General features: G+C 35.8%; 1 protein-coding gene across 6 annotated transcripts in view; it reads right to left on the bottom strand.

Annotated features, from left to right (window-relative positions):
• ORC5 (origin recognition complex subunit 5) overlaps positions 1-25,934 on the bottom strand; it is a 92,578-nt gene that overhangs the window by 37,662 nt on the left and 28,982 nt on the right. For 5 of the 6 annotated variants that reach the window (XM_036327591.1, XM_036327596.1, XM_036327592.1 and 2 more), the window contains exons 9-12: positions 22,272-22,324; positions 19,645-19,757; positions 18,806-18,853; positions 17,502-17,612 (exon numbers count right to left, since the gene is read on the bottom strand). In XM_036327591.1, the coding sequence (XP_036183484.1) occupies positions 17,502-17,612; positions 18,806-18,853; positions 19,645-19,757; positions 22,272-22,324 (325 nt within the window). Of the gene's footprint in view, positions 1-2,253; positions 2,413-17,501; positions 17,613-18,805; positions 18,854-19,644; positions 19,758-22,271; positions 22,325-25,934 lie in introns of all 6 variants that reach the window. The other variant, XR_004970811.1, reaches the window with a different exon arrangement.

The following is a 25,934-nucleotide window of genomic DNA, read 5'->3' as shown; positions in this document are numbered from 1 at the left end:
CCCAACAGCAGAAGATAACCGGGACCCTGTATCCTCCAATCCCCAATCCAGAAAAGAAAGCTATCTGGATAAGTTTATTCTTCCCCTGAACTGAACAGGAACAGTGTCAAAAAGAAATGGAAATTGTGAATTCTGCTTTTCAAAAAACTATCCTTTATGAATAATGTAGAGAAAAACAATGGTCAAGTGAGAAAAAAAAAAGAATTTGTCACTAGCAGACTTACCTAAAGGAAGTTCTTCAAACAAAAAGGAAATGATAAAAGAACCTTAAACATTAAGAAGGAAGTCAGATTGGTCGGAAGAGTAGAAATATAGATAAATCAAATAGGCTATCTCCTCATAATTTTTCTAAATCATATTTGATTAAAAATTATACCACTTCCCGATACTCAAAGACAATGACATTTAAAAAGTGTAAAAGTAAAGGAATCTAAATGGAAATAAGGTTACCATACTTTACTGAAAGTGCTAAAATATTGATACCACTTATAAAACTAAACATGCAATTGCCATATTACCCTCGAGTATTTATCCCAAAGAAGTGCATGTTCACACAAAAATCTGTACATGAATCTTCACAGTAGCTTTATTTGTAAGAGTCAAAAAACTGAAAAGAACCCAGATGTCCTTCAATGGGTGAAAGGTTAACCAAACTGTGCTACGTTCATATTATGAATACTTACTCAGCAATAAAAAATAATAAGCTATTAGCATACACAATAATTTGGATGAATCTCAAGGACTTAATTATACTGAGAAAACATCAACCTCAAATTTTACTTACTATATAATTTTACTTATATGAATTCTTGAAATGACAAAATTTTAAAGGTGGTGATTAATGGCTGCCAGGGATTGAGGGAAGGGGCAGGAGGAAAGTGGGTATGGTTATCAAAGCAGGGGTCCTGGAGATGACGGTACCGGTCTGTATCATGACTGGTGGAAAATATACAAACTTACACATGGACTAAAATTTCACATAACCAAATACGCACAAACACAAATGAATACATGTAAAAGTAGGAAGTTTGAATAAGATCTATGGATTGTATAAACTCTGATTTCCCGGTTGTGATATTGTACTACAGTTTTGCAGTTATTGGGGAAAACTGAGTAAAGGGCACATAGGAAGAGATAGCCCATATATTTCTTAAAATTGCATGTGAATTTACAACTACCCCAAAAATGTTTAGTTAAAAAATAAATACACAAGAAAAAATTTGTAACTATATATGGTTATGGAGGTTAACCAGACTTACTGAAATGATCATTTCACAATATAAAAAATCTGGAATCGTTATGTTACACACTTGAAACTAACAATGCTATGTCAATTATACCTCAATAAAAACATAAATAAACTGATAAAATACACAGCACTTTCAGAAAGACCTTATAAACTGCCAGAATAAATTTTATCTCAAAATGTTTAAGTACGTATGAAGTTACAAAAATCTACGTCTAGAAATAAAAACATTTTTTACCCTTATTTACAGGAATTTTAAAGAAAGTACTTGATAAAATATTGCTTAAAGCAGGCAAATTAGATAATTATTATTAGAGAATTATTTTCTATTGATATGCTACTGGGGTGAGGTGATATGGGTTTTTAAAAGTTTATAGATTTTACAGATTTTCTTATTAAAAAGTCAGACGATTACTTCTGATTTATGGTTCAGCTACAAGAGGGATTTGTAGCTGCTGTTTCATGTTGAGTCCAAAAGGTTGCTACAAACATGTGCCTTGTACAGCTTATTACATCTATAGAATAGAATAGAATTATAGCAAAACTATTATATAAATATAACCTAAGTATTCTACATTTTCCCAAATGCTACTTTTTATTTTTAAATGGTGAAAGTTTTATTTTTGTTTATGGGCTACAGAAACAAACTGCACTCATTTATTGAAAACTACAATGTCCCAATGTAAAAATTATTACAAAATAAAATTCAGAGCTAGCCTACCAGGATTGAAAATCAATGCCTCATTTTATGGATGAGAAAACACACATCATAAAAGGATGAATGACATTATCAGTCCCTCGTCAGTCACCCCAAATAAATAGGTTGAGGCACACTTAAACAGATGCTTCAAAATTATTTAATCCAAAAGTCCCCAGGAAAAATATAGCACATTCACCGTGTTAGAGGTCTACAAGAAAACATTTTGCAGTTATAACAACAAATTTTAAATTAAAGTCTTAATCTTCAGAATGTTTAACATATTAAAAATCTTTAGCCAAAATAATACCTCATTTTGGGTGGTGATAAATATCAAAGGTGGTCTGCCAAGACAATTAACTATTGGAATGAAGACTTTTGTCAGTGCTTTTATCTCTTCTTCTACTGCCCTTCAAAATTCAGGAGGATGACACATATGTAATCTGGTATTCACTCCTTCCCTCAGGTTCTAGCAGAGGATATGGACAAAATTTGAGAGAGGGAGTAAAGAGCTATGGGAACTAGTTAATATCAGTGATATAGAGATATGTTACATTAGTGGTATCGAGACTGGAACTTATTATTTAATCCAGGCTCTATAGAGCAGATATAGACGTTGATAGAGCTCTATCTATAGATCATAGATATAGACATGTGCTTGTAGGCATGTTAGCTGACCCTAGAACATGGGTTTGAATTGCGCAGGTCCACTTATATACAAATCTTTTTCAGTAAATATGTACAATACATGTATTTTCTCTTCCTTATGATTTTCTAAACATTTTCTTTTCTCTAGCTTACTTTCTTATAATATAGTATATAATACATATAGCACACAAAATGTGTTAATCAACTGTTTATGGTATCAGTAAGGCTTCCAGTCAACAGTAGGCTACTAGTAGCTAAGTTTTGAGGAGTCAAGTTACATGCGTTTTAATGGGGGGGGGGGCGGGGGGGGGGGGCTTGGGGTGTATTTGTGTGAGGATCCATGCTCCTAAACCCCTGCATTGTTCAAGCATCATCACCTGTAATTTCTTCAATCCTCATAACAACCCTGCCGTGAGTTAGGTACTATAAAAATAAACCTCTTTTTCCAGATGATGCAACAACTTCAGAGAGGTTAGTAAATATTCATGGTCACTGAGCTAACAGCAGCTCTGGATTTAAATACAATTTAAAATCAAAGCCCATATTCCTCACAATACCCCAAACAGGGAGCTGCAGCACTCAAGGAAGAGTTGGGAGAGACTAAAGAAAGCTTTATGGAAGAAGTGAGTAAAATGACAACTCTGGAAATATTCGACACTGAAAGGGGGTATCATGAATATGCTGGAGGTTAGAAATCCAGCAGCAAAGAAGACAGAGAAAAAAAATTAAATAAAATTGCAGCAAAAAGGAAAAAAGAAGTATTGCAATATAGGCACATGTCCTGTCCAGGGACAACCCTGTGAACAAAATTATCAGATGTGATGAGTCTGATGTCACCAAAGTAAAATATTAATGTGGAATTTATTAACCTAAAGATTGATTAACTTCATAAATCAGGTTATATATTATATTACACATAAAATTACTGTTTTTAAGGTTTAACTTTTAAGAGATAAATAATTCGAGGTGGGGGGCAAAGGCATGATTTTTTAAAATCTGAAATTAGAAAACACTGAAAATAGTCTCCCAATGCAAAACTTCTTATGCATTTGTGGATTAAAGGTCATTTGCAAAAAAAATTCATGACTATAAATCATAGACAATGTATTAATAGTTAAACAAACTGAGGATAAACATTAACATTTTAAAAGGCAAAAACACTGCTTTAGGTCATTCCTAAAACACTGGAATAATTTTAATTATTTAAATAAATTTAAGATTTTGTGGAAAAATTACTACTGCCCTTCTTGGTTTCTGTCACCTATGAAGATATAATCTTTTGCCAATAATTTTCAGATTTTAGGGGGTATATATACTCTTTTCCACAGCTGCTTTCTTGTCTATTATGCCAAATTCAAGTTCAAATGAATGAAACTCAAATGAATAAAAAAGTAGCCCAGAGTGTAGATGTTCTTTTTCAAAGTCAGGATTTAGAGTTTGTGCTAGGAAAATCCGAATGAAGTTTTTTGTGCTTTATAAAAGCTGTACTAAAAGTCAGTGTCTTCACCTCTAAAATTTAGTTATGCTTCCACTGGTGTTTTCCCTCAAAATAAAAATTCTAAATTTTTAGTTCTTGGTTTGAAAATAAACTCCAAAAAACCTGAAGCATCTTGTTATCAAGAGAATGATACTTCCCTAGCTTTCAATATTACCAGCATATTGACACTAACTAAAAGATTTCATTTTACTTTAACTTAAAATAATCAATCTAATTCAAAGCCAAAGAATTTTCCCCTGATTAGCTCCTAAGGCATGACATGATATTTTTAATTTACCTCTTAAATGGGGTTGGCAATATTTGCTTAATCTTTGTTCTGTGTACTATTATGTTCTTTGTTCTCATCCATGTGGGGGATGAGCTGATTATTTATGTCCTAACAATAGGAGTTCATGTACCATGGTGAGGATTTTTTTTCCTTAATCTGAGAGGCAGTCACTAACAAGCTTCAGCTGGAAGTGCTTAATGTTAAAACAGTGTGAACCTGTTCCCAGGCTAATACACTACGTTCTTTCTGCCAACAAAAGAAAATCAATTTACAACTGTAATTAATTTTTAACATGCTCATTATTTTTATACTTTCACAGGCTGGTATATATGTTAACTGATTCATGAAATAGCCTATCCTGCTTGCCCTGGAAAAGCTTTACAATCTGAAACATATAAAATTATTTAAATAAAAAAGCTTAACAAGTGGTATGTCAGTGTATGAGGTTCACACCCAACAAGCACTACATTTGATCTGATTTCAGGCGATGTGATAGTTCCTGAGCACGTGGCATATAACAACCAAGTTCAACGGACCTTTTTACACACACAAGGTGATGAGTGCAGCAATGGAAGAGAGGCAAATGCCGTCAAAGCTATTCAACTTAAAATCATCACCTCTAGAAATTTCTATTTCCCAAAAAAAGGCAGGAAGTGGATTGAAAGTCTTCAAATATACTCAGATAGACAAAAAGTGAAATGTGTATTTATACAAAGAGGACCTAAAGATAGCTCCTCTCCTCTCTAGAACCTTGTGGTACAAAAATGACTGCAAGCCTCTATCTAGTATCCAGAGAGACCGTAACTGCATGGGTAGGGGAATAGAAATTCATTGAGTGAGTGAATCCTATGTTCAAGGCACTGTGCCTGAATCACAAAAATGAAAGGACAAGGTTTTTGCCCTCAAAGAGTTCAAGGTACTGGGGAGACAAACACACAATAAAATGGTAACAACACAATATGAGAGCTATGCTAGTGATATGTATAAATGCAATTATCTGATTCAGAGAAGGGAATAACCAAGAAGAAGGGAAGCAAATGTAAATTCATTGAAAAATGACATTTGGGGGATAAACCAAGAAGCATAAAAGAGAGCACAACAGTGATAGAGAAACAACACATGTAACGATACAAAAGAAAAATTGGTGTGCTTTTAGGGAACAGCTTATTGTGAATGGTGCACAGGGTGAATGGAGGAAGTGGTAGAAAACGGGGCCAGTTTGTAAAGAACCTCACAAGAAATGTTATGGAATGTAGACATGCTTTTATAGATAATGTAATTCATTTAAAAAGTATAAGCAGAAAATGAGACCAACTTTTTAAAAATGATTTATACTGATAACTGTATGGAAGATGAATTTGAAAGTTATCTGTTGACAGGAAAAGCAGTTAAGGACGCGACAAGCATGTCAAACTCGCAGCCATTAGGCCGCATGACTCGTTTATATAAATGAAGCAGCCCTGACTGGTTTTGCTCAGTGGATAGAGCGTCAGCCTGTGGACTAAAGGGTCCCGGGTTTGGTTCTAGTCAAGGGTGCATGCCTGGGTTGCAGGCTCAACCTCCAGTGGTGGGTGTGTGAGAGGCAGCCGATCAATGATTCTCTCTCACCACTGATGTTTCTATTTCTCTTTCCCTTCTCCCTTCCTCTCTGAAATCAATAAAAATATATTAAAATAAAATAAAATAAACGAAGCATGCAGCTCACCAGCTGTGAGTTTGACATGCTGGGCCTAAGAAATAATGAAGTTATGAATTTAAGGCATTTGGCAGTGGGGGTGGAAAAAAATAAGTTCAAGAGACATTTGTATTTAGGAGGAAAAATAGATTGGATTTGTTGACCAACTAAATGAAGTAAAAACAAAAAAGAAGGTACTGAGATAATTTCTCCACTAACTAAAAAACTAGAAACCATATATTATCTTTGTTTAATCTTTATTATTTAAAGTACTAGAGGCCTGGTGCACAAATTCATACACAGGTGAGGTCCAGCCAGCCGGGCGGGGGAGGGGGGCGGGGGGGGGGGATGGAGGTGGGGCCAGCCGGGGGGAAGGGACTACGGACAGTTCACTGGCTGGCCCCGCACTCTGGTCGAACTCCCAGGCAAACTCCCAGTCAAGGGGACAATTTGCATATTAGCCTTTTATTATATAGGATTACAGAAGTCCCCTTTTTTCTAGAGTCTACCATTGTACATGCCACAAAGTATGTGCTTATTAAAGAATGAGTAATAAATGGCCGAAACCGGTTTGGCTCAGTGGATAGAGCATCGGCCTGCAGACTGAAGGGTCCCAGGTTCGATTCCGGTCAGGGGCATGTACCTGGGTTGCGGGCACATCCCCAGTAGGAGATGTGCAGGAGGCAGCTGATTGATGTTTCTCTCTCATCGATGTTTCTAACTCTCTATCCCTCTACCTTCCTCTCTGTAAAAAATCAATAAAATATATATTAAAAAATAAATAAATAAAGAATGAGTAATAAATGAATTAGTTTTAAAATCTGAAAAAAGGGGAAAAGGTTTAGGGAATAATTTGGTTTGGGATATATTTTAGTATGTGATGCATATGACATATTCAAGTATTACTGTTCAGTTGGCAATTTGGGTCCAGAGATAGACACAGGCTAGAATAAAGAATTCGAAAGATATTAGCATACACAGAGTATTTGAAGCAAGGGAAGTCAATAAGGCAGTTTCAGATAAGCCAAGTTTGCTTTCTTATTCCTAACTACATGGACATGATTACTTCCTATTCTAAGAACTCAGCTCTCTATCACTGGCGTACCCAAGGTGAGGGAGCAATCCAGTTCCATAGTGACACTGGGACTGAGGACCCAAATTTCTCATCTAGGGGAAATGACAAGAGCATTTCTGCAATACCAGTTTCTGAAATGTTTGTGTATAAGCAGGTGAGGCCAATCTCCTCCAAAAAACTCCAATTAATTGTGAGCTAACAAGGAATCAAAATAATTTTTCATTGGAAACCATTCCCTTAAGCATCAACATTTGTTTTAATAATCACACCTCCATGCCGAAACCGGTTTGGCTCAGTGGATAGAGCGTCGGCCTGCGGACTGAAAGGTCCCAGGTTCGATTCCGGTCAAGGGCATGTGCCTTGGTTGTGGGCACATCCCCAGTGGGGGGTGTGCAGGAGGCAGCTGATCGATGTTTCTCTCTCATCGATGTTTCTAACTCTCTATCTCTATCCCTTCCTCTCTGTAAAAAAATCAATAAAATATATTTTAAAAAAAAGAAAAAAAAAAATCACACCTCCATGATGCAGATTTTTCCAAATCATTTATCACCCTAACTCATTTTGTTAAAACTCCTCTTCTAGTCATAACGCTATAGCTAAGGTGTGCATTTGCCTCTTATTTACTATATGTTGATAGTATATATTTTCCTCAATAGGCACGAGCAAGCACATCCACACATACTTTTTTTGTGTTTTCAGCAAAAGATCTGCCAAGTCAAATAAAATGTACCGGTACCAAATACATTTCCTCAAAAACGTTAATAAAAGGTATACATTTGGTATATTTTTTTAGAAGCAATAGTAACTTTAAGAAAGGTAGTTATAAAATATTGCCTACAAAAATAAGATATCAGTGTACTATTTATTCAAAAGTCAAAAGCCTAATTTATGCATTTTTCTAGAGTTCAATAAAAATGCCTATTGCTAGGCTGATAAGACTCACAAAAACAAAGTGGTAAAACTGAAGAAACTTAACACCACCAGATTTGGGGAAGGTAAGAAAAGAGTAGGGGTAAACACTATTCTTTTAAAAATGAAAAGACGACAACTTTTTATCCTTACTGTAGGCAAATGAGTAAAATATACCCTCCTTTTTATTATCTTTGGTAATCCTATCTAAGAAAGAGGGAATATGCTAATCGACCCTCATGCCATTGCAAAGATGGCGGTGCCAACAGCCAATAATGGAATATGATAATTGACTGACCCACCCTCAAAGATGGCGGCGCCCAGTCCCTTCAGCCCTACAGGGGCAGCAGGCGTGTGGCAATTCCCCTCAGCACCCCAGCTGCCCAGGACCAGCCCGAGGTGCAAGGAACCAGGGCCAGCCGAGGCTTGCGCTGCCGGCAGGGGCAGCAGCAGAGGTGTGATGGCGTGTCGCCTTCCCCTGATCGCCGGGTCGCCTCCCACCCCTGAGGGCTCCCAAACTGTGAGAGGGGGCAGGCCGGGCTGAGGGATCCCCCCTCCAGTGCATGATTTTTCATGCACCAGCCCACTACTGATTAATATTAATATCCTTTACAACAAAAGTGAATTAGGGAAAAACTATAGATCAACTTTACTCTTTTCAAATATAAAGCATCCCAAAACAGTGTTTAAAAATCTCCTGTAACAGGTACCTGCTGCATAGTGACAAGATGGCAGAATAGTAATGCATCCACACCAGGGACAGTAGGAGGTTTGAGAATCTAATTTACTGCCCCAGAGGAGACTAAGCATCATGGCTTTTGCTGCTAGAAAAGGGCTGCCTCTGTTAAACAGCACCCTTGCTAACCTATTTGTCAGCGAAGTAGGTATTAAGTAAAGCTTCCTTATCACCTTTGGAATGGAATGCCTCACAGTTGCAGTTGTGGTTAGGAAAAAACATAGTAGGATTATTAGAAAATGTTAGCATTCAAGATATTTTCTGTGATTTACATAATTTACTTTAATAGCATCAAGCATTTAAGTTGGATATTATAGACACACTGGAATGCTGGCACAAACCTAATAAAGCATAAAGAAATTGAAAAAGAAGAAATAGCTTTTCACATTTTCTAATATTCTAGTATCCAAGAAATTTATTTTTAGGAAAACTGTCCCATTTGTTCACCAACTTTAATATCTATAAAGATAATCCTCATATCCAAATCACTTTATATGAATATATTATAGCTAGATTTTAGGATGTTACACACTTTGTGTTTATGAGATTCAAATTCATATGCACTGGGTAGTATTTCATCATCAACTATGATTTCTGATGCAATATAACTAGCATTTGATAAATGTTATTACTCTACTATAAAACTAGAGGCCCGGTGCACGAATTCTTGCATGGGTGGGGTCCCTCGGCCTGGCCAGCGATTGGAGTCAATGGGGAGGGGGGCAGCTGGCCTGGGGGAGGGACCATGGGAGGTTGGCCGGCCACAGGAGGTTGGCTGTGGGAGCACACTGACCACCAGGGGGCAGCTCCTGTGCTGAGCATCTGCCCCCTGGTGGTCAGTGCGCTTCATAGCAACTGGTCAACCAGTCGTTGGGTCGCTTAGGCTTTTATATATACAGATATAAATCAACCATAATATTATGTATTATAATAATTTTTAAGGCAAAGAGGTTTTATAATTATAAATGAAATCTGTAAAATCAGTTATTTGGTTAAAGTACTTTTGGTTAAAAATCAAAAGTAGTTTGAAATATTGTGTATGAAAGAGTGCTATAATGAATATAACATTTAATCATAAAGTATTTGAAATATAGTAAAACCTCAATATAACTAATTCGGGCAAGGGGGTGGGTATCTGTTAAAGCCAAAAGTTATATAATAAAGTAGATATTCCTAATGTGTACATTAAAATATTGACAAATCAGTTGGTTTGTTTTTACTTAGATACATTTGTGTAATTAAAATTAAGTATGGAATACAAGTTTCATGTCACAGAAGTTTTCTATATGATTTACTGTTATTTTTAATTTATACTGAATAGACCTAGTAAATGCATGCATTCACCAGTCACCTCGAGTACACAGCTGGGGTGTGGCTTAGCACACATGGGTACATCGCCAGCTCACATTAAAAACTGATGCAGAAAGTCACACCACTTGACAACAGAACCAATTACCGCAAGTGATGTGGCATGAACACTTGCTAATCATTTGCAGAACATTGTTTATGAGAAGTGACTTTTGGGTTTAAATATGTAGACTAGAGTTGTAGATATGTAATATTTATATTGGTGAAATGACTACAGTGTTTTTCCAACATAAGGCCTATTCACTAAAATTTGTTAAAAATAACAAAAAATAACGTGTTAATTTAATTATAAGCAAATCTTAGTTAAAACCATTTTAAAATTAACAGGGTGTCAATTTTCACACATGACATATGGACCGGAAATTTTATCCATTAAATCTGAAGTCCATTAAATCGAGGTCTGCAAAATCTAGGGCTTACTGTATAGTCATGTAACTATGTAAAAGTCACTTAGTTTATAACAGGCCACGCACAATACACTCCTTATTTGTCCATAACTTAAGTTCTTAATTAAGATACCAATAAACATAGCTAACTAGAATTAAATATAATGGATAATTAGCATAATTTAGCTATGACATAGGTATCAAACGATAATGCTCCATCCACAACACTAAGTTCAAGACATGTCAGAAGGAAACATTCAACAAAAAGGTTATTTTACTCAGAAGACGACACGTAAATACCTATATTATTAAATAACAGGAAATACCAATGAGAAAAATCCTACTTCTATTTATTCACTTTAAGTTTTAGCTTTCACTTAAGTATTCAAAACAGTTCCTTCAGCATATATGTCCTCCTAGTAAATACACACACGCACTACTAACAACTCTAGTATAAGCTAGAACCTGGCAACCACCCCAATACAAATGAAGGGCAGTAGAAGCCACAGACTGACTGTAAGGTCCTTGAGGGAGGAACTGCATTCTCCTCACTCTTGTACAGGCAGTCCTCAGATTACGTCGGACTTGACATACGTCCTTTCATGGTTACGTCACCATCTCCCATTTATTTATTAAAAAAAAAAAAAGTCGTCATTTCAAGGTATGTACATATGTGCTTTATGTTTTTTAATATTTCTTTACCACAAATAAAGGTCAGGAATTATTATCTTTCTTTTAATTTTTTTTTTACTTTTTCACTTTATTACTGCTGTGTATGTGCTCCATGTGAGCGACGTTGGTGCTTATATAGGCGGGTTCCGACTTACGGCGAAAATCATATTACGTCACGCTGTAGGAATGGATCTCCGACGTAACCCAAGGACCTACTGTACTCTCTTTACTCAACACAGAGCCTGGAACATAGTAGACCCTTAATAAGTATCTTTTAAATAAAATTTTAAGCACAGAAACAAAAATTTAATTCCAATTAGAGAAAAAGGTTAAGTAATGACTTTGAATTTTGAAGCTTGAATTAGACTAAAATATTTTATATTAAAACAGTTTTGAATTAAATAATATTCACAAAATCGCTTCTTTTAAAAAATTGAAAGTATATAAATTTAATATACATCTACCTATATTTAAAGAAAAAAATGGCAAAACCCTGTTTTTTATGTTGAATAAAAGTTTGGCTGCCCTTAGCACAACAAAAACATCTTCCTACAGCTATGGTAGAGATGAAGCACCTGCTTAAAAAACCCTCCTAGATAAAATAACAAAATTATTCTTTCTGACTGATGATAAATTGTTTGAAAAAATAAAAATAATTCATTTAAATAAATATATACTGTATGGCTCATAAACCAACATCCAAATGAGTACAGGTTATCTAAATGCAACCTTTTAGAATTAATGCAACCTTTTTAAGAAAAGATCAAGTCAATTCATGACTGAAAATTAAACGGATATAACAAAAACAGTCCAAATATATTCCAATATCACGATTTAAGTTCAAGAGCAGAGAAATTATAAATGGAAATGTATATTTAAAAAAAACATATTTGTATACTATAATTTAATCCAAAATTATTTTATACTTCTAAAAAATGATATTTAATTTTTCCATATTAAATTATGTACAACTAAATATGAAGCCATTCACAAACTAGACATTAATTACTAAACAGTGCAAATTGTCAATATAGTATGAAGAACTATTTTTTAAAGATACTACACTCCTCTTCCTCCCGCTATTTTTAATATTAATTCCATGAACACTGTTTCTGATAGTATCATAACTATACTATTTTAAAACTTCTAAATTATAGAATTTCAATGAATTGCTTTCAAAAAATAATTCTTCAAAATACTAACTGATCAAATGCAACAATTACATGATATACATACATGTAATTAAATGTCCCTAATTTTTTTAAAAGATAATTCTCCTTTTCAAAGTCACTTTAGAAACTTATAGCAATTATCTTAGAAATAAACTCTTTACAATTTTATCATCTGGGAGAAGATAAAGCATTATGGCTTAATATTTTAAAATAAGTGATATACTTGATAACAGTCTTAAAGAACTGAATCTTCTACTGCCTTCATGTAGAACTACAAGACTATGGAGGGGGTAGGCAAGGATAAGTAAGTGAAAATCACACAAATAGAATAGGTCAACCAAAGGTTTGTAAACAAATTTCTTAAAGAAATTCAATAGTATTTCTTTTAAAGATGATAAATGGTCTTCAATAACATATCTGATCAAAGTGTTTTGAAAGTAATAATCTTTGCCATTTCCTGAATGTAAATGGTATAGCTTATATATTCTATCCATGCTGAGAGGAAAAACTAAATAACTGGAAATACCAGAATTAAAGCTTTGTCATTCACAAAGTTCATGTGTAGATGGCACTACATTTATTTTATTTGAATGAAAAATTTAAAAACAACCCATGATTATGACTGCAAAACTGTAGTAAATTGCATAAGGCTAAATTCTCTTACAAATCTAAGAAAATTTAAAAACCGTATTTCAATTTAATAAATATGAGCATTATTCTAATGTAAAATGTTAAATGTACTAATACTTTTACTCATCTTGAGACTAAAGTTAATGAGTAGAATCTTATTCAAAATTTAATAAAAAATATTGAAATTCGGAAGAATACCAACTACATACTATTACTGTTGTTAATTTGATTATTATTCTCAATTACAATTTTAATAACTTTAAAGATTCCTTAAACTACTATTTTTATAACTTTATTACAGAATAGATTTAAATGAAATGCAATGGAAATAAACTTTTGCTTCAAGAGAACTTTGAACATATATAAAACATCTGATCAAACTGTTATGTGAAAAATTATAAATAATTATGTAACTGGTAAATCAAGCTATACAATAGCATATCACTAAAAAATAAAGCCTTAAAACAGGTGATATAAAGTAAATAAATAGAAAAAATAATCATTGCATATAAACACATTACAGCCAGTAAGAAGAAATTTACTTCCACATGGAAAACACTCATCCTATATAACAAAAGGGTAATATGCAAATAGACCGAACAGCAGAACCAACCAACCAAAGCGTAATATGCTAATGATATGCTAAGGCTGCTCAACTGCTTGCTATTATGTGCACTGATCATCAGAGGGCAGAAGTCAACTGGTCGACCAGTCGCTATGATGTGCACTGACCACCAGGGGGCAGATGCTCTGACCGATAGGTTAGCTTGCTGCTGGGGTCCTGCTGATTGGGACTGAGATGGGCTGGACACACCCTGGACCCCTCTCATGGTTGCTCCCTGACCCGATAGTGCACCGGTGGGGTTCCTCAGCCTGGCCTGCACCCTCTCGCAATCCAGCACCCCTTGGGGGATGTCAGAGAGCCGGTTTCAGCTTGATCCCACAGGCCACTCCCCTTGGGAGGGCACCAGATGCAAGGCTCATGGTTGGCGAGCGCTGCTGCGGCAGCACGAGCCTCTTCTGATTGGGACTGATTGGGCACGAGCCAGCGGCAGGCACAGTAGTGCTGGGATAAGCAGGAGCGGCAGGTAGGAGCTGCAGGTGGCATTGAACTGTGGGTTTCAGCCTGATCCCTGCAGGCCACCCAGAGGAACCCCACCCACGAATTCATGCACTGGGCCTTTAGTGCAGTGGTTCTCAAGCTTCCTAATGCCACGACCCTTTAATACAGTTCCTCACGTTGTGGTGACCCCCAATTTTATTGTTACAAATGGAACATAATTAAAGCATAGTGATTAATCACAAAAACAATATGTAATTATATATGTTTTCCGATGGTCTTAGGCAACCCCTGTGAAAGGGTCGTTTGACCCCTAAAGGGGTCGCGACCCACAGGTTGAGAACCACTGCTCTCGTGTAACATAATACCTTACCAATTTTATTTATTTATTTATTCATGAAAGCATGTACAGCATGCACATGTATACCATTAAATATCTCCAGATAATTTTTATTATATTCAAATAAACCAATTTGTTAAATTAACAAACAGCTTTCTCTAAATATCAAAAACAGTATTAACAGGTTGTTTCTTAGTTTATCTTAAAGCTGTAATGTAACAATATTGCCATCTAGTGTTCATATCAAATAAGCACTTCCAATACAAGTCATACTTTTGTTTTTCACTTAAAAAATTATATGTGCATAGGTTAAATACAAATTGTCATTCCTACGGACAAGAGTAGTTTACATGGATGCATAAAAGGAGAGAAAAACAGAAAAAGTCACTGAGAGTCAATGGAAAGAAAAAGAAAAGGCATATGGGAGAATTACCCTTCCTATGATGTGATTTCTGTCACATTTTGTTCTTACACACAGTATATATGTAACCTGACTGTGTTAGATATTTTAGGGTCAGATGCATCATCCATTTTTAGCACCCCACCCTTTGTATCACAAATGGAAATAAAGCAATATCAAGTCCTAAGTGATTTGACATCAAATGGACACAAATTCATTTAAGCCATGTTTTAAATATACAAAATTTATCATTTTGATTACCGGTAATAAGAAGATGAATAAAAATTGTTTTAAGTTTATGGCTGAAAAGAATTTCATAGTTGTTAAGGTGGAAAACAATTTAACTTGGTTAAAAAATAAAGATGCATTTGGGCTACATTGTTTCTCTAATCAAAGCCTGTTGCTGGAAAAATCTTCTTCAAGTCTGGATGCTACCAGTGATTTGCTATGTGGCCTTGGGCAGATCTCTTAGGCATTCTGAGCTTCAGTTCCTTTTCTTTAAAGATTAACTTAGTAAGTGACAAGACTATAAAATGTAAAATGCCCTGCCAATGTAAGATACCAAAAGGCAAGGTAAGATGGATGATGTGGCAGTAGTACTAGTTACTAGATTGTTAACAATGACTGCTACCACTACCACAATATAATCCACTTTCAACTAAACCAGTGTGCAGGTCACAAAGATTTTGTGGGTTTTCTTAGTCCTCTCCCTTTGGTCATATTACCTGCCCATCATAAATTTCTCGTCTACTAAACTCTATCCGCTAGAAATAAGGTGTCAGCTAATTTTATCTATTATTTCTCCTTTTTATTTACCCATTTTTCTCATTTCTGTACAATAAAAATGGATCACTATGTAGATTAGAAATATTTAAAGAAAAAAAATCCTACTCATTCTCTATAACCCAGCTCCATTTTTCACCTTTTTTATGAAGTCATCTTCCTATATTCATGCCCAACCCAGAAGTGATCTCTCTCTGCTGTAAATTTCTCAGCAGCACTAGCATTCATTTACAGCTATACATTATTTTTATGTACATTTGTACCACACCCCCCCCCCCAAATAAATTATAAGCTCGCTAAAAGGGAAAACCACTGATCATCCTTCTTTGTATCTTCCACAAAGGTAATTTTGGGGTACCTGAGGTACAATTACATGTGATCAAATGCCTTCCTGCTCTATTTAGAAGTACCTCACTTCCCCAGGCTTTAGTTCTCAAAGAATTATATGTGTCACATTGATTGGCAACAACACTTAACCTCTCTAAGCCTCAATTCCTTAAGATAAAGATCATAATACAGTGATGGCGAATCTATGACATTTTTTTGGTTGATTTTTCTTTGTTAAATGGGCATTTAAATATATAAAATAAATATCAAAAATATACATCATTGTTTTACAATGGTTGCAAATATCAAAAAATTTCTATATGTGACACGGCACCAGAGTTAAGTTAGGGTTTTTCAAAATGCTGACACGCCGAGCTCAAAAGGTTCGCCATCACTGTCATAATACCTATTTTATAGTTATTGCAGCAGCAAAAATAAACATAAAATGTATTGTATGTAGAAAGCTATTAATAAAATCTAAAGTTTGATTAAAATTACTTTATTTTCAGACAAAGCATTTCTAAAACATATATTGGAAAAAATTCCCTGCAATACAGATTAAAACTGAATTGGATTTTTTAAACTATTGGCATTAGGGCTGCCAATCTACTTACCTATTTAGCTAGTTATATGCACAGCCTAATAACTGACTACATTACCTTTCTTCAAGAACACAGTAAAGGTATATAAAATTTTTTATAAATGCTGACATAAAAATTATCTAACTTAAATGTTGAGTTAAATGAGAACATATAGGTTCTCAAAGGCTTCTTTGAGTGAAGAATTAAAAGTTTCCACCAGATATTGATTACAAAGTCTAACATCCATTCAGGAACCAAATTTATTTGCAGTGAATAAAAATGTAAATGCTATTATTTACAGATTTCTCAACCTAAAAACTTATACATGAAACAACATTGCAACATTGCAACAAAGTCAGGTGACTTTGTTTTTCAATAAATACTAGTCACATTCTTTTTCTCCTCTACCCGTTCATATCCATGAGATCAAGATTGTCTTTCTGGGCCATATAAGAAATGTACTATGACTATATTTTTAATAATTAAGTTTTTTTTTAAATGGCAACTAAAAAATCTTAACTTTATTAAATATGTCATGGTTCCTATTTTTAATGCTACTGCTGCCATCTAGTGAAAAATCTGAGAACTTAATCATTCTGAAGATAAGAGCATTTTTGTAAAAATGCATGTCAACCTAAAAGGTCTATTTGAGGAATAGGAATAATTTTACTTATTTGCAAATAAAATTTTAATATTTTTGTTTTCATTAAATTATATTTTTATATTATACTTCATCAATAATCATGAAGCCTTTTGTTTAATCATCAAGATCATTATAATTGCTTAATTTAAAAATTCTGTAATTAAAAAAAGAAAAAAATAGAAAATTAAACTGTTTTGATCATGCGGTTATACCTGTATGCAAATTCAGTGATATCCTTAAAGATTTGGAATTTTCAATTACTCACCTAGACCAAATTACTTACTCATGCTGATCAAACCTCTAAATGCCGGGAACTCTACCAACTATTCTACTTGAAAAATTCCATAAAGATAAAGATGATAGATAAGAGCCTATCACAAAGCTTACCTGGGAAAATATATTTGCTGTTGGAGCAACTCTGCTGTCCACGATACTATATAATATTGCTAATAATCTATCAAGTGGAAACAGTTTTGGTCCGAGGAGATGATTGCTTGTCTGTAAGAAAAAAGAAAATGGATTTTCTTCTTAAAGCAGAGGACTCACTCTGTGTACTATAAATTCCCAGTATCACAATATTTACAGTTCCCCAAAGATGCTAACAAATCCAACTTGCAGTCTCTACACAAAAACTTTACCTGATATAATCATGATTTTTCCTTTAATATTTTCTTCAAGATTTTCTGACTTAACATCAACAAATATTAAAGGATTCACAAGTCATCCAGCCTCGTCCTAAATATTACCCCTTTTTTACTGTTGTAACCAGATGATAAGCGACAGCCAAACATTTGTCAAGATTGTACATAACCAAAAGCAGGGTCGTGGTCCTAACTCCTAGCCTAGAAATTATCACTTATATCTCACCATTCCTCTTTGTGCCACAGACTAGAAAATGTATTTCTTCGACATTAATAGCTCTAAAAATATTACTTACAGTTCACATTTTAAAACAACATGAATGAAAGACAAAAGAGGCTACTACTATAAAAGTCAAAGTCAAATCTCTAAGAATAACATCAGAAGAACTAGAGTTCATCCAGAACTAGAGACATCATGATGGCAACTGCTCTCTCAGCACCGTCCTTTTCCTAGATTTGCACAAACCCACTCATTCCACAAAGATGGTCTAAAGTGCCAGCTCGTTCACAGTCCTCTCATCAGCAGGACTCATATATATCTCCCTTCTCAAATTTCTTAATTGATTTTGTCTAAAAAATAAAATTCTTAGCTTTTTGTTCATTCTTTGATTTTCTTCATTCACTCATTAAATTTGTTCATTTTTAAAATAAGCATCTATCAAATATCACCAAGTGCTGAGATACAGAGGTGAATGGATGTGCTTCCTTCCCTTAGGGAACTGGTGAGTGAGGATATTCCTCCACAATCCCAGACACACCACAGTGAAACTTTAAAAACACTAAAGGAAAAGGAAAAAAGAATTTAAAGCAGCTAGAGAAAATATAAATTTAAAACACAGACTTTTTCATCTCTAGGACCAGTTCCCTTGAATGTGCCCATCAATCACTGTATTCATCATAACAGAATATTAGTACAATATTATAATGGTACCATACCAATAAAAGTAACTTCTTATATCCACATGACTAATAAAGGTATGAATTTATCCACTTCCCATAGTGTCCTAAATTCATGAGTTTTTCCCTTTAGAGAAATTAAAATGAAAATACCTTTTCATGTTTCTTTAGAAAATTGGTTTTCTTGATTTTCCCATGATGCTGCAATTAAGGAAAATAATTTTTAAGATTAAAATAAAGACAGTATTCCATAAAAACAGAAAATATAATTTGTTTAAAACATGGCACAGATAACACTAATTTATGTATCTTAGGCTTTTTTTTTTTATTTTATTCTACTTGCCCACCTAAAATATCACTTTAAAATATCAACATATTTTAGCCTTGATTTGACTTAGATTTCATACGTATAGATTACTTTGGTATGTAAAGAAGAAGCTTTTAAAATAAAATAGTGATACTTCCTAAAAGAAGTTAATGTGGTCCTTGTCCTCATGAAACAAAAGACTGGAGGGAAAGGTAGGCAAAAATAAATATATGAAAGCTTATTACAAGTACATTTAATAATAAATAAAATTGCATATTATATTTTTTCAAAAAGAACGTAATTCTAAAATGGGATTTATTCAGTTAATGTATATGCAGAAGAGGTTCCTGAATATCCTAGATAATGATGTATGACACTACCACAGGAGCTTAAGAACAACAAAGAAGTCAGTATCCTTAAAATTATTCCCATCTCTCATACTTTAAACAAATCATAATGCATTTTTAAAATATAGAATTATCACCTATGATATACCTGAGCTCTTCCTTGAAACTATTTTTCCCACTCGGGTTTTGATCTTAATTTAAAGCCTTAGAGGATGAATCCTAAATACATATTTAGCAATCTCTTATTCTAATCTCTGACCCTTAGAAATTTAGATATTGAGAAATTTCAAACTATTCGTGGGATCTTCAAAAATAAAGTAAAAAGAAGTAATTATTACCTTAAGGAAGAACCTCTTGTCAGTTCTTGATGGATTATATGAAGCAAGGTATGCAGCAATTAAAATAAACTTAGAGTAATAAGGAAGTTCCACATGAGTATATGCTGAGAGACCTACACAACAAAAAACTTTCATGAAGGTATTTAACAGGCTACCATTAGATTTTAAGTATCTCTTTTATTTTCATCTCTTATCTTTTTACTTTCATACCACATTATCTAGTCAAAATGACCTACTCCTTGAGCGTAAAGTGCCATGATAATGGTGGTGGTGGTAGTAAACATTATCATCAATATGCTTTGCTCATTCTATTACAGTGGCGCCTTGACTTACGAGTGTCCCGACTAACGAGTTTTTTGAGATACCAGCTGTCTCTCGGCCAATTTTTTGCATTGAGATGATAGAGTACTTTGAGTTATCAAGCTCCTTAACGAGCTCAGTCTCGGAACGAATTAAACTTGTAAGTCAAGGCCCCACTGTATTTTTGTTTGGCTCCTCCTATTCTGGTCTAAATGCTACCCAACCTGCCCTTCAAAGCCACACTCTCCATTAAACATTCCCTTGATGCTCCTCTATCACACCAAAATAGAAAAACCTCTCTACTCTGAATTCCTAGTTTGTGGGTTGTTTTTCCCACTTATGGCCCACATAACTTTATATCTATAATCATTACTTATAATTACACTAGAGGCCCAGTGCACAAAATTCGTGCACTTGGGGGCAAGGTGTTCCCCTCAGCCCCGCCTGTGCCCTCTCGCAGTCCAGGATCCCTCGGGGGATGTCCGCCTGCCAGTTTGTGCCTGGATGGCCTTCTGCTGCTGCAGAGCCTGCTGCTTGAGCTTCAGCAGCTGCTGCATGTGCACAGGCTGGGCCACCACGGTCTGTCCTGTGAACACCATCGAATGGATGAGTCAAGCGCCGGGCCAGGTTCACCCTGAGTTCTCTGCGCTTCCCTAAGTCACTGAGTTATTCAGACTGACTGCCTTCTACAGAGAACGGCACCGGAATCAGGCCTAAGCCGACAGGCAGACATCCCTCTCGCAGTCTGGGATCCCTTGGGGGGATGTAGCAGTGCACCAAGTGGCAGGCGGACAGGGAGGAGCCTGAATAGGGGTCAGGCGCCACTCGGGCTCATCCCGGCTCGCTGGCACCTGTGGCTATAGCTCGGTAGTGCTGCCGTGGAGTTGGGAAAGGCTCCCGCCATAGCAGCTGCACTCGCCAGACGTGAGCCGGCTTCTGGCTGAGCAGCACACCCCCCATGGGAGTGCACTGACCACCAAGGGGCAGCTCCTGCATTGAGCGTCTGCCCCCTGGTGGTCAGTGAGCATCATAGCAACCGGTCATTCGCCGTGATGGTCTCTTAGGTTTTTATTATATAGACTAGAGGCCCGATGCACGAAATTCATGAATGGGTAGGCAATCAGGGCCAATCTGTGGGGGGAGGCCTTCCCCCGCTGCTGGCACCCTCCTTGGCTGGCCTAGAGTCTGTGGGCTGGGGGCAGCTCCTGCGTTAAGTGCCTGCCCCCTGGTGGTCAGTGCACATCATAGCAACCGGTCGTTCCACCAGTAGTTCTGCCATTTGGTCGATTTGCATATTGGGCTTTTATAATATAGGATTGAACAGTTAATTATACTAAAATTATATTTCTTACCAAGCTATATTGTTCACTGAAAGAACCATGTCTAATTTTTCCTTTTTTTTTTCTTTTTGTATCTGAGTGCCTTTCACAAATGAAATAATTGAATGAATGGATAAATAAAACAACTGGGTCACTCAGGCAGCACTGATTTTTACAAGGAAATAAGGAATCTGATAGTTAATGAAAATACAGTATATGTCAGACACTGTGCTAGGTACTTTACTTAAGCATCTCTGAATTTGCTATAACTTAAAGCTAGATATTCTTCCCATTTTTTAGATGAGGACACTAAGTTGGACTCAAGATCACACAGTTAGGGAGTAGTGTCAACCAATTAGAATAGATTTTCTAACTCTAACATCTATTTCTTTCCATTAAAACATACAACTGAAAATCACTTGTATAGCATCAGGAGCACTGAGAAACCAAAACAGACAAAGCAGAATCTCAGCACCATTTCATTTCATACCAGTTCCCCCAACTACTAGGCACTGATCTATTTTTAAAATAATATTTTAGGTATCTGTTTATTTTTTAAGTAAAAGCTGTTCTATTGGGATAAATCCAAAGTAATAATTTCTTTAAAGAAAACAAAAGCACAAAGCTTTTAAAACATAGTCAACTGAAATGTATCCTACAAACTGGGTTAACTAAAATTGAATTTTATTCATTAAAACTCATGAAATACATACATACTGAGATGAAATTATGTAATGTAATTGTTTTAACAAAAGCATTTAATAAAATAAAAACTGCTTGATTTTCACATGATACAATCCAACATTCAGAAAACTGGTATACAAACTTTAGTTCCTCATATTAGAGTTTCACTTAAAGGAAAATCAATTAAAATATCACTATAGCTTAAAGAGTAAATTTATTTTTATAACACTACTGACTAATGTTATCTGTGGCATTAACTTTAGTATCTTAATTATTAGTAATAAAATAGGGTTTCTGGTAACTGTCTCAATATTTCCTAGATACCTTCCAGTTGTTCTGGATCTGTGTCATCTTTCTGTAGCTTTTCCCATTGTGAACTGAAAGAAAATAGAAATTAAGAGTTTAAAAAAATACTACATCAAAATACCATACTTAATATAGAGCCCTAGAAAAACTAAAATTTATTAGATTCAATTTCCCTATAAACAAGACAAGATATATATATATGCAATATACATGTTTATACTCTATGGAATCATGAAGTATATATCAGAACAATGTATCTTATATATCAACTAGAGGCCCAGTGCACGAAATTCAAGCACAGGTAGGGTCCCTAGGCCTGGCTAATGATCAGGGCCACCGGGGTCTCCCTTCCCTGGAATCCAGCTGCCGGCAAGTGCCTCACCTCATTCTGTGCCACCCCCTGGTGGTCAGTGCACATCATAGAGAGCTATTGAACTCCCGGTCAAACTCCCAAGGGGACAATTTACATATTAGGCTTTTATATATATGAGAGAGAGAGAGAGAGAGTGAGAGAGAGAGAGAGAGAGAGAGAGAGAGAGAGGGAGAGTGAGTGTGAGAGAGATATCCAAATGTTAATTTTCTTAAGTCTCTTTTCCTCTGATCACAATTGTAAAGCTATCAAAAAGTACCAACAAATAAATAATATCATCTGTCATTCCATAAAACTCCCAATGTTCCAATTACCATATGAGATAAAATTGTTATACACCATTTCTAAACTCAGTAACAATCTCTTAATAAATTGTGGGCCAGTAGTTTTATTGCTAGCTTTACCCAGGGGCCAGATAAGTTTCTATTGAACGAGTACAATGGGATGTTAAATCCACGCTTTAAAATTAAATGCCCATTGCATTTTGAAGTTATTTATTACATGTTCTTATAAGATAATATCTTTTTAAAGAATTCTTGTGCCTAACTGGTTTGGCTCAGTGGGTAGAGCGTTGGCCTGCGGACTGAATGGTCCCAGGTTCGATTCTAGTCAAAAGCATGTACCTTGGTTGCGGGCACATCCCCAGTAGGGGGTTGCAGGAGGCAGCTGATCCATGTTTCTCTCTCATCGATATTTATAACTATCTATCCCTCTCCCTTCCTCTCTGTAAAAACTCAGTAAAATATATCTATATAATAAAAGCCTAAGTGACCATTACGGAAGAATGACCAGAATGATTGGTCGCTATGATGCGCAATGCAGGAGCTGCCCCTGATGGTCAGTGCGCTCCCATAGGGGGAGCGCCACTCAGCCAGAAGCCAGGCTCACGGCTGGCGAGCACAGCTGAGGTGGTGGGAGCCTCTTCCACCTCCGTGGCAGTGCTTACGAGCAGCGAGCCAAGTGGTAAGCCAAGCGGTAAGGAGTGAAGGATGCCAGACTGTGAGAGGGATATCCGACTGCAGGCTTAGGCCTGATCCCCAGGGGTATCGGGTCTAAGCTGGCAGGCGGACATCCCCCAAGTGGTCCCAGACTGGAGAGGGTTCAGGCCAGTCTGAGGGACCCCTCTGTCCCCAGTGCACGAATTTCGTGCACCAGGCCTCTAATATATATATATATATATATACACACACACACACACACACACACACACACACACACACACACATATAAAAAAAGAATTCTCGTGACTGGCCACAAGCCTTAGAACAGAAAACATGCAAATTCTCATGATCTGTCCGCAATGTGTTAAAATAAGTATCACTGTATCAGAAAACCGAGGCCTACAAGTTAAGTTGCCCCAGGATACCCAATCAGTCAGCACTGGAGCTAAGAACTGAATCCTTGTAGATGTCTGCAGAGTTCATGATATTTCAGCAGTCCCACTCTGATCTTACTTGTAATGAAAACTATTCAACAGCCCCAAATATTAAGACTATGAAGTAATTATGATAAGTCAAATCAAATTCATAAGGAACACACCATAGTGTAAAGACTGTCCTGGAAGACCAAAGTTTTAGCTGTATGACCTTGAATAAATCAATAATCTTCTCATCAAAAAATAAGGCAATTAGCCCTGGTCAGTGTGGCTCAGTTGATTGGAGTGTCGTGCCATACACCAAAAGGTACCAGTTTGATCCCCAGTTGGGGAGTGTGTGGGAGGCAATCTATCCATCTCTTTCTCTTGCTCTCCCTCCCTTCCCCCTTAACAAAAAAAAAAAAAAAAAAAAAAAAAAAAAAGCATGTTCTCAGGTGACAAAAAAAATAAGGTAATTAGATGCAATGATCTGTAAGGACCCTCACCAGCTCTAAGTCTCTTAAAAAGCTCTTAAAATGCTAATTTAAAAGTAAATGCCAGATCAGAACAATTAAATATATTAAATCAAAATATATAGTTTTTCAAATCTATAAGCATAGTTGAAAATTCTGGGAATACAGCAAGTAGGAAATTTTGATAGGCTACTAGTAACCTATGGGCAGAGCAAACCTAGTCTAACAAGCTGACTTTCAAAATAGAGCATTTCTTCCACCTTAGAGTTGATGGTGCTTCAGATTAGAAGGCATATTCACATTCCTTTGAGATAGTTTAAAGTCATAAGGTTTTTCTTATATAGTAATTACCCGTTTAATGTTATTATTTAACTCTCAAAGAACAACCAGGGAAAAACTGACCACCTTTAATGGGAAAAGAAGAGACTATAATATTTACTAAATGTTTACTACTATGAACCATATCCCTTAACATATCCCTTTTACTACTCATAAACTGTATTTCTTTTCTTTTTTTTACAAATGGCAAAACTGAGTCAAAGAGGTTAACTAATTTGCAAAGGCTGCAAGCCTCTAAGTCAGCAGTTCTCAACCTGTGGGTCGCGACCCCTTTGGCGGTCGAACGACCCTTTCACAGGGGTCGCCTAAGACCATCCTGCATATCAGATATTTACACTATAATTCATAACAATAGCAACATTATAGCTATGAAGTAGCAACGAAAATAATTTTATGGTTGGGTCACAACATGAGGAACTGTATTTAAAGGGCCAGAAGGTTAAGAACCACTGCTCTAAGTGGTGGAACCAACGTTTCAATTGAGATCTGCCTGACTAAAACGTCCTTCCATGTTCTAAATAAATATCAATTTCCAGAAATGAGTCAGAGTCACAGTAGTTGTATTAATTGCCACAGAATAGGCTAGAATTTTAAGATAAACCAGGTTGAATTCATAGTTCGTAATTATACAAACTGCTTATAAAAGTTATATAAAACTAACATACATTTCAACAAAAACAGCTTAAGTCCGGATCTAGCCTTCTATGACTTTATTCTGCTTATCCGAAGTATTTAATCTCAATTAGGAAATATGATATATGTGATTATTATTTTTTAATTTAGTAAAATTTACTTTACATGGATGAAGGGGGTCAAGGATATTGGAGGGGGGAGAAATGAACGAGTCATTTAACTTGTAGCAATTTGAGCACTTTCAAATGGATAAGTAGATATCACCAATCTTAGAATGCTATTTCTCTACTATACTATTGCAAAGTCTTACTGGTCCTTTATGCCACATTGTGAGAAAAAAGGGAGGACATCTATCTATATTATATAAGGCCTGTGGCCCTAACGCTGTAATGACCAAAGACTGGTGCGGGTGGGTGGGGCTGCGAGCACGGTGAGGCCACGCTAGTGGGCGGGGACACGTGATTGCGCGCACTGGGCTTCTAGTCCTATATAATAAAAACCCAGCGCCCAAA

This window comes from Myotis myotis, unplaced genomic scaffold (assembly GCF_014108235.1).
Source record: "Myotis myotis isolate mMyoMyo1 unplaced genomic scaffold, mMyoMyo1.p scaffold_m19_p_11, whole genome shotgun sequence".
NCBI lineage: Eukaryota > Metazoa > Chordata > Mammalia > Chiroptera > Vespertilionidae > Myotis > Myotis myotis.
The sequence above is the reverse complement of the archived record's forward strand: the minus strand, read 5'-3'. Positions and strand labels throughout refer to the sequence as shown.